Source organism: Cebus imitator, unplaced genomic scaffold, assembly GCF_001604975.1.
Source record: "Cebus imitator isolate Cc_AM_T3 unplaced genomic scaffold, Cebus_imitator-1.0 Scaffold296, whole genome shotgun sequence".
Classification (NCBI taxonomy): domain Eukaryota; kingdom Metazoa; phylum Chordata; class Mammalia; order Primates; family Cebidae; genus Cebus; species Cebus imitator.
Genome location: NW_016107611.1, coordinates 2118653 through 2128456, shown reverse-complemented (window position 1 = coordinate 2128456; position 9804 = coordinate 2118653). Strand labels below are relative to the sequence as shown.

General features: G+C 53.2%; 1 protein-coding gene across 3 annotated transcripts in view; it reads left to right on the top strand.

Annotated features, from left to right (window-relative positions):
* The window catches only part of FBXO46 (F-box protein 46), a 29041-nt gene extending 19237 nt beyond the window's left edge, over positions 1-9804 (top strand). The window contains exons 1-2 of one of the 3 annotated variants that reach the window (XM_037729249.1): positions 611-1411; positions 6872-9804. In XM_037729249.1, the coding sequence (XP_037585177.1) occupies positions 6950-8761 (1812 nt within the window). In that variant the 5' untranslated portion in view covers positions 611-1411; positions 6872-6949 and the 3' untranslated portion in view covers positions 8762-9804. Of the gene's footprint in view, positions 1-610; positions 1412-1533; positions 2339-6871 lie in introns of those variants that run through there. The other 2 variants (XM_037729248.1, XM_017502498.2) reach the window with 2 other exon arrangements.

Genomic DNA, 9804 nt, shown 5'->3' with positions numbered 1-9804 from the left:
TAAAGACAGGGTTTTACCATGTTGGTCAGGCTGGTCTTGAACTCCCGACCTCAGGTGATCCTCCCGCCTTGGCCTCCAAAGTGCTTGGATTACAGGCGTGAGCCACCACACCCGGTCCCCCTTGTCATTTTATAAGTTTATGGCTGTCATGTGCAGAGATGGCTGTTTTTTACCTTATATATTTGGAGGCCATAGTATTTGGATCATGTATGTTGAGAACTTTTGTGTATAATGGGTCATTTCCATTTCCCTCCCCCAGCCCCATGGACTTGTGTAGAGAAGTAAATAATGGGTCATTTTGTTTTGTCATCCTTTGCTTTTGTCAGTTTATTTTTTGTGTTTATTTATTTTTAATTTAATTTTGAGAGAGTCTCATGCTGTCATCCAGAGTGGAGTGCAGTGGCCCGATCTCAGCTCACTGCAGCCTCTACCTCCTGGGCTTATGCAGTCCTCCCACCTCAGCCTCCTGAGTACCTGGGACTACAGGTGCGCCACCACACCCAGCTAATTTATGTATTTTTTGTAGTGATGGTGTTTCACCATGTTGCCCAGGCTGGTCTCAGACTCTTGAGCTCAAGTGATCTTCCCACCTTGGCCTCCCAAAGTGCTAGGGAGCCACCACACCCTGCCCAGTTTTTTGTTTTTTGTTTTTTTTCTTTTAAAGGGGTAATGTTACTCCTCTACTTGTCTCTTAGTTCACGTTTTCCCAGCCAGTTTTTTTGACATCTTTTGATTTTGCATATTTTTGGTTCACAATGTATTACAAGGAATGGATTTTCATGGAGTAGTTGCTGAAAGCTGACCTAGTGTAGGGCATTGTGCTGGGCTCAGTGTAAAAGATCTCAGTTAAAAGATCCTGCCTCCAGAGGAGGATCACAGTGGGGGAGAGAGGCCCACCCCCAGACAATGATGACCCAGAGTGGGCAGGGAAGAGGGAACCCAGAGGTCCCCTCTGGGCAGATGGGTGGTTTCCAGGAAGGGAATTGGGGAAGGCCCCTCTACTAAAACTGCATTTGAACACAGACCTGAATGAAGTAAGGAATTGAGCCACGTAGAGGGAGAATGTATTGCAATTGGTGGGAACAGTAAATGCAGAGATCAGGGAAGGCAAGAGCCGGGTGACTCTGAGGAGTAGATAGCAGTGAGTGCACCGCTTGGATGTCCTGGGTGGAGCCTGACCCAGCCTACGGGGTTTGGGGGTGTCAGCTTCCTGGAGGAGGGGTGATCGAGTTGATACCCCATAGTGAAACAGTAGGGCACAGTGACTCTGAAATCAGATTCCCTGGCTTCATATCCCTGCTGCAGCTCACACCCCAGCTCTGTATGACCTTGTGGTCAGGAGACCTGCCCTGCGTCAGTTTCTTCATCCATAGGGTGGAGATGATCACTCCTACCGCGGATCAGATGGGGCGTGAGTATTCTATGTATGCCAGATCAGGTGCCCACCAGGGTGCACTGGGGTATTGCCTGCGGGGTGGAGGGATGGGGAGGGATGCAGCTGGACGGTGGGGTACCTGGGCTTTTTCCAGAGGGCACTGGGGAGCCATGGCAGGTTCTCACCAGGATAGGGACGTGGTCAGGTTTATAGGATTATGCTTTAACAGGACTCTTCTGGCTGCTCTTTTGTACTGTGTGTGGCAGGTTTGGGGCGCTGGTTTGGAAAGGCTTAACTGGCAACTCCGAGTGGCTACACGGCCTGAGCCTTGAATGCCAGGCCCAGAGGCTTGGATTCAGTTGCCGCGGGAACCTTCGTAGGGTTCTGCCCGTTTGTTTTTCAGGGGCTGGTGATCCCGATGCACAGTTCCCCCGCGGACATCCTCAGCCCCCACAGTTCCCAACCAAAGCTGGACACTCTGATCTCTCCGCCTGCTTCCTTCCGCCTTGGTGTTCTTATTCTCTGCTGCCTGGCCCTTTAAATCTCAAGCGTCAGTCAGGTCTTCTGTTCAAGGGAACGTTGTGTAATAAGCCTCCCCTGGAGTGTCGTGGCCTTTGCCCTGACCTTGTTCTGTTTAGCTGGACGTTGGGAGTTGTTCCACGCTCCCTTAAATCTGGCTCTGTCTACCCCACCACCCCCTCCCGTCACCTCTCGCCTACTCCTCCCTATTTCGAAGTTGGGCCCCTTCGCCAAGGCCTGCCTTATATGGGCACGGCTCCGAATGGCGGCCTCTCATTGGCTGAGGGCGTCACGCGCGCTTCTGTCAACAAAGGGGCGGAGGGCAGCTAGTTGCTCTCCAGCCAGCGCGGTGGCCGGAGGGAAGGAGCGAAGGGGCGGGCCCTCTTACCTTGGCACGCATGCGTGTGGGCTGCCGCCTTCTCCCGCCGCCTGGGGGGGCAGCGGGTGAGGGCTCTTCGGGGGCGTGCATAGGTTTCGAGGGTCACCTGAGGGTTTTGGAAGGTTTCTTTGGGGGGGCGGTTACAGGATTTGGGGGTTCCCTTTGCATTTGCAAAATGTTTTGGGGTTTCGGGAAGTTTTGGCGTGGGGTTTAAGGAATACTTTGGGGGTTCCCTTGCGCTTAAGGGGCACTTTGGGGTTTGGGTTCGTTTGTGTTTTCGGGATCGGGTTCCCTTTGTGCTTTGGGGTGTTTGGTGGGTATAGGACTTGGGGAGTTCCCGGAGAGACAGAAGCAAAGAGCTGGAGAGTACCAGTTCTGGAACTGGAATGTCTGGGCTTGTGTCCTGACTTCTTCGTACCTGTCTGAACCCGGACAGGAGATTTCACCAGTGTCTCATCGGGAACTGGGGATTAATAGCACTACCTGCTTCCTAGGGACCCAGGAGGATTACAGGATTGTTAGCACAGTACCTAGTACAGCAGCGAGTGTGCAGTAAGCACATGTCTGCTATTGTTAGTAACATTTGTGAGGTTTCCTTTTTTTTTTTTTTTTTGCTTTGTGAAACATTTGTATGGTTTAAGATTCATCTTAAAGTATTAGGGAGCTTTCGTGTTTTCGGAGTTCATCTGCTGTTGGAGGGCTTCTAGTGGAATTAGATAATGGAGGAGGGTTAGGGGGAGTATAGGATTCCAGGAGAGTGGTTGTTTATGACATAGGTTGGGAAATTGCTGTGTTGGGATCTGTGATAGATTCATTGAGATTGGGCCCTTCTGTGCTAGAGAGGATTTTTTTTTTTTTTTTTTTTTTTTTTTTTTTTTTTTGTTTTTTTTTTTTTTTTTTTTTTTTTGAGACAGAGTTTCGCTCTTGTTACCCAGGCTGGAGTGCAATGGCGCGATCTCGGCTCACCGCAACCTCCGCCTCCTGGGTTCAGGCAATTCTCCTGCCTCAGCCTCCTGAGTAGCTGGGATTACAGGCACGCGCCACCATGCCCAGCTGATTTTTTGTAGTTTTAGTAAAGACGGGGTTTCACCATGTTGACCAGGATGGTCTCGATCTCTTGACCTCGTGATCCACCCGCCTCGGCCTCCCAAAGTGCTGGGATTACAGGCTTGAGCCACCGTGCCCGGCCTAGAGAGGATATTTTTAGGTTCATTGGTTTAAACTAGTATTTGAAAGGTTTTTGATATTTGGTGTAGGACATTAAGATGCTGAAGGTAAGTTTGGAACTGATGAGGGGACTTGAGGGGCTGGCCAGGTTGTGCAGGATGACATCTGTAGTGACTGGCTTTTGCTGTGTTAGCCTGCCTCCCTGGGCAGTTGGATATAAGGTTAAGTATTGCTTACCCGAGGCCGGGTGCGCTGAGGCAGGAGAATTGCCTGAACCCAGGAGGCGGAGGTTGCGGTGAGCCGAGATCGCGCCATTGCACTCCAGCCTGGGTAACATGAGTGAAACTCTGTCTCAAAAAAAAAAAGTATTGCTTACCCGAAAAGCTTGGGACCAGAAGTGTTTCGGCTTTCAGATTTCTTCAGATCTTGAGTATTTGCATTATACTTAGCAGTTGAGTATGTCAAATCTGAAAATCTGAAATGTTCCAATGAGCATATCCCATCAGTGTCATCTTGGTACTCAAAAAGTTCTGTATTTGGGAGCATTTTGGATTTTCAGATTTGAGATACTCAACATGTATGTGAATTGGTGGTTGGTAAACAGCCATCTATAGGTTTTGGGGGCTGTGGGGTGATATTTTTAACACTGAACTGAGATTACAGCAAGGACTATAAGTATTTTTTTTTTTTTTTTTTTTTTTTTTGGCGGGGGTTTTTTTTTTTTTTTTTTTTTTTTTTTTTTTTTGAGACAGAGTTTCGCTCTTGTTACCCAGGCTGGAGTGCAATGGCGCGATCTCGGCTCACCGCAACCTCCGCCTCCTGGGTTCAGGCTCTTCTGCCTCAGCCTCCTGAGTAGCTGGGATTACAGGCACGCGCCACCATGCCCAGCTGATTTTTTGTAGTTTTAGTAAAGACGGGGTTTCACCATGTTGACCAGGATGGTCTCGATCTCTTGACCTCGTGATCCACCCGCCTCGGCCTCCCAAAGTGCTGGGATTACAGGCTTGAGCCACCGTGCCCGGCCCCAGGACTATAAGTATTTGAGGAGTAGGTGGGATTAGGGGTTATCCGGGGGGAAATAAAGATCCTTGACATGGGGATTTTCTGCGTTTACTGGTACCTGTGAGTGCTTGGAGGCTGTCTGGATTTGGGGTTTTTTGTTTTTGATTTTTCTGTTTTACACACTTCTACTCAGTGAAGGTTTTTTGTTGCTGTTGTTGTTTTTTTGAGATGTCATTTCATTCTTGTTGTCCAGGCTGGAGTGCAATGACGCAATCTCAGCTCACTGCAACCTCTGCCTCCCAGTTCAAGCGATTCTCCTGCCTTAGCCTCCCAAGTAGCTGGGACTACAGGTGCACTCCACCACGCCTAGCTAAATTTTGTATTTTTAGTAGAGATGGGGTTTTGCCACATTAGCCAGGCTGGTCTTGAACTCCTGACCTCAGACGGTCCACCTGCCTCGGCCTCCCAAATTGCTCTGGAATTACAGGCGTAAGCCACCACGCCCAGCCTAGAATTGCTTGAATTTAGATGGACAGTCTGTTCTGCAGGAGTTGTCAAACTTTTTTTATAAAGAGCCAGATAATGGATATTGTAGGCTTTGTGGGCCATGTGATCTTTGTTCTGCTATTCAGCTCTGTTGTTGAAGATGAAAGCATCCATAAACAAATGAGCATGTTTCAATAAAACTTTATTTGCAAAGATAGTGAGGTGGATTTGGCTTCTGGGCTATATTTTGCTGTCCTCGCTGGCCTATAGGCATGTGGAAGTTTCAAGGCGTAAAGGGTCATTTTGTCTTTGAGCTGTCTGGAGGGAGATGGGCCAGAGAAAGATTGAGGCATGTAGGTAGCAACTGCAATGAAAGTGATCGTATCGGACTCATGCACAAGATTGCCTCCAGATTAGGTCATTCACATCAAATCATTACAAAATAAAATAGTTATTATTAACAGAACCCTAAATTGAAGAGTCCAGAAACCAAGTTGAGAGCCTCTTTTTGCTCCAGACCCACTGTAATCTTAGCTATATCACCCTTCCCCTCTCTGAGCCTCTGTTTATCTGTGTGCAGTTTGAGGAAAAAGCTAGACTAGAACAGGCCCCCCCCCTTTTTTTTTTTTTCCAAGATGGGTTCTTTCTCTGTCACCCAGGCTGGAGTGCAGTGGTATGATCACAGCATTACAGCTCACTGCAGCCTCAACCTCCCGAGCTCAAGCGATCCTCCCACCGCAGCCTCCCAAGTAGCCTCCCGAGATGTGCCGACCCACCCAGCTAATTTTTGTATCTGTTTTGGTAGTAATGGGTTTTGCCATGTTGCCCAGGCTGGTCTCAAACTCTTGGGCTCAAGCAGTCTACCCACCTTGGCCTCCCGAAGTGCTGAGGTTACAGGCATGAGCCACCACCCCTGTTCTTTTTTAGAGGGTCTCCCTCTGTCACCCAGGCTGGAGTGCAGTGGTACCATCATTGCTCCTTGCAGCCTGGAACTCCTAGGCTCTAGAACAGGCCGTCTTATTCCACATGTCCACAGCCATGCTTCAGGGAATTACCTGCACTGTGTTGGCAAGTGTGTGCATTTTTCTGACTGAGGACACACCAGCTTTAAGATATTCTCATTAAGCCCAATGACCTGAAAAAAATGAAAAGCTGATTTTTTAAGTGCTTGTCTGAATCTGACCTCAGATTTTTTTTCCTCATCCCAGCCCATCTCGTTCCTCTCTCTGTGGGTTTAAGCAGTCATAACTGTGGGCAGGGCTGGGAATGCCTGTCTTTTCAGCAACAAGCTACTGAGTGAATAAATAGAAAAAGGACCTTGTCTGTCAGTGGTCTTTTCACTTAAGTGTGAAGGTTATGGCAGCGTAAAGGCGTCTGGATTGTGGGTGAAGGCAGTTGGCCAGTGGTGTAGGATCTGTGGAGCTGGAGCATGCTGCCAGTTAGGTTCACACTGTGAGTTAAAGGAGCATCTCATCCCCTCTGCAACCCTCTGTCTGTTCACCTGAGCATGGTGGTGGGAATAGAGGGTTTTTGGTTTTTTTTGAGACATAGTTTCGCTCTTACTGCCCAGGCTGCAGTGCAGTGACACCATCTCAGCTCACTGCAACCTCTGCCTCCCGCGTTCAAGTGATTCTCGTGCCTCAGCCTCGCAAGTAGCTGGGATTACAGGTGTGCACCACCACACCTAGCAAATTTTTGTATTTTTAGTAGAGATAGGGTTTCCATGTTGGTCAGCCTGGTCTTGAACTCCTGACCTCAGGTGATCTGCCTGCCCTCAGCCTCCCAAAGGGCTGGGATTACAGGTGGGAGCCACTGCACCTGACTGGGAATTGAGTTCTTGATGGTCTGGTTTGGTCTGTCCCCACTGGAGAGGTGGAGGTTGGGGTGGTCCTGGGAAGAAAGGCCATCCCCCTAGCTCCCCAACCTCCTCTTCCTGTCTCCAGGTGGCATGTGGAGGCTCCCACCACCATCTAGGTCCTGAGATGCGGTGAAGCCTAGCCTGTCTGCCATCATCCCCCAGCATGGACCGCGGAAGCCTCCTGCCCTTCCAGCTGTGGTGCCCCCGGCCCTTTGGCACCTACTCACAGAACCAGCCTCGCCCAGCTTCTGCGGCCCTCAAGCCATCAGCCTGCGCTGAGCCTGGTGGCGGAGTTGAGCCAGACCATGGGCCTGCCCACTCAGAGAACACACCACCTGCCTTGGCCACTGAGGCCCCTGCCTCCCAGCCGGCTCCACTCCTCTCAGCAGCAGCTGCTGGCGATGAGGGTCGAGTCCTCCTGGACACATGGTATGTCATCAAGCCTGGGAATACAAAGGAGAAGGTGGCCTTCTTTGTGGCCCACCAGTGTGGTGGGGGCAGCCGGGCCAGCTCCATGAAGGTCAAGGGGCACTGGGGCAGCGACAGCTCCAAGGCCAAGCGGAGACGGCGCTGTCTTGACCCCACCAAGGCTCCTCCTGATCCAGGGGGTCGGGAGGGGTCCCCTGCTACTGAGGAGGGCCCCTCCTCAGCCGGTGAGGACGTGGACCTGCTCTCTGTGGCCGAGATGGTGGCCCTGGTGGAACAGCGGGCTGCCCTGGCCCTGCAGAGCTACCCACGACCAGCCACCCCAGCACCTGTAGTCTTTGTATCAGCTGAGCAGGGTGGACCGGCCAAGGGTGTGGGGTCCGAACGGCGGTCTGGCGGTGGGGACTGCAGCCGTGTAGCCGAGGCCGTGGCCCACTTCGAGGCGCAGAGGGATAGCCCTCCTACCAAGGGCCTCCGCAAGGAGGAGCGGCCGGGACCAGGCCCCGGGGAGGTGCGCATTGCCTTCCGCATCTCCAACGGCCGGGAGCCCCGTGCACCAGACAGCGGCCTGCCCAGTGGGGGCGGGGGCAGGCCTGGTTGTGCCTACCCTGGCAGCCCAGGTCCTGGGGCCCGAGCCAAGGACAAGATCACGTGTGACTTATACCAGCTCATCAGCCCCTCGCGGGATGCCCTCCCCAGCAATGTGGAGTTCCTGCTGGCCAGGGCGGATGAGGCCAGCGAGGGTGAGAGCCCAGCGCCCGTGAGACCCGAGGACACTCCCCCGGCGCCTCCTCCGCCCCCTGCCCGGGACTGTGGAGCGTCTGGCTTCCACGTGGACGTGGTGGTGACGGGCGTGGTGGATGAGTGCATCTTCTTTGGCAAGGACGGCACCAAGAACGTGAAGGAAGAGACTGTGTGCCTGACGGTCAGCCCCGAGGAGCCGCCGCCTCCCGGCCAGCTCTTCTTCCTCCAGAACCGCGGGCCGGACGGGCCCCCGGAGCCTCCCCCGGCAGACTCGCCGGCCAGCGCGCCTGGCCCGGACGATGCCGAGGGCACGGCGGACACCTCCCTGTGCCGCCTGTACCGGCACGTGTCGCACGACTTCCTAGAGATCCGCTTCAAGATTCAGCGGCTGCTGGAGCCGCGGCAGTACATGCTGCTGCTGCCCGAGCACGTGCTGGTCAAGATCTTCAGCTTCCTGCCCACGCGCGCGCTGGCCGCCCTCAAGTGCACCTGCCACCACTTCAAGGGCATCATCGAGGCGTTCGGTGTGCGGGCCACAGACTCGCGCTGGAGCCGAGACCCGCTCTACCGCGATGACCCGTGCAAGCAGTGCCGCAAGAGATACGAAAAGGGCGACGTGTCGCTCTGCCGCTGGCACCCCAAGCCCTACCACCACGACCTGCCTTACGGACGTTCCTACTGGATGTGCTGCCGTCGAGCCGACCGCGAGACGCCGGGTTGCCGCCTGGGCCTCCACGACAACAACTGGGTGCTGCCCTGCAACGGGCCGGGCGGGGGCCGGGCAGGCCGGGAGGAGGGGAGGTGAAGCCGGGGGAGGGGCGGGGAGAGCCCACTATGCCCGCCCCTCCCCCTTCCCCGGGAGCCGAGGGTCCGGACTGGGCCACCTGCTCCCATTCCCCCACTCGGCAGCGTTGATCCCCTCACGGAACTGAGCCGGGGTTCAGCGGGAGTGACCCAGGAAAGCACTCTGCTGGCTCCTGTTTGTTTTCTATTCTTCAGAACCAGGGCGGTGGACCCTCTGAGAAGGGTGATTTTTTTATCAGCATCTCACTTTCTTCTCCATTCAGCCCCTACCCTCTCCCTGCCACGCTCTCCACCCCAGGGACCCACCAGCAGGGAGCAGACGGCAGCTAATTTTGGTACCACTTAAGGGTTCCCCCATTCCGGCCCCCCATTCTCTCTCTCCCACGCCCCAATTCTTTTTCGCAGGAGCTGTTATTTCCCAAGAGGCCGCAGCGCCCCAGGTTGGCACCTCTTCTAACCTGCCACACCAGGGTTCTCACCTCTCTAGGAATTGAGGGCTGTCAGGTCACAGGTGGGATTTGGGATTTTTTTCATGATAGCCCGCCATTTCTAGATGGTTTCCCTATTAAAGAAGTTGGGGGAGGGGGAAATGCTGTTTTCTCCTTAACCTCAAGCTGCCAGTCTCTCCTCTTCCCCGGTGAGGAAGGGGGAAAAAGGTGAAGTATAAAAATCCTCCTCCTCCCATTATTCTTTAAGCTACTGCCATCACCCCCACTCCCATAAAGCTGTGAAGCCCTTTGCCTGGCTCTTGACAGAGCAGGGGGCCCGTGGGCAGGGACTGCGGATTTGCATTTCGGGGTTGTTTTTCCTTCCACTCTGGGCTCCTTCAGGCATCGGGGTCCCCTCACCCCCGGCCATCTGTTTTTTTAAGAATCCTTTGGTCAACCAGGACCTTGATATTTTCAGGCATTTTGGTCTGGGGTATTTTTGTTTGTTCTCTCTCTCTTGTTTTTCCCCCATCATTGTGGTTCTGGAAGCTTCTAGCTTGTGGCATCTGACCAATTTTGAATTGGTCCTTTCTATAAAATCAATATTTATAAGGCT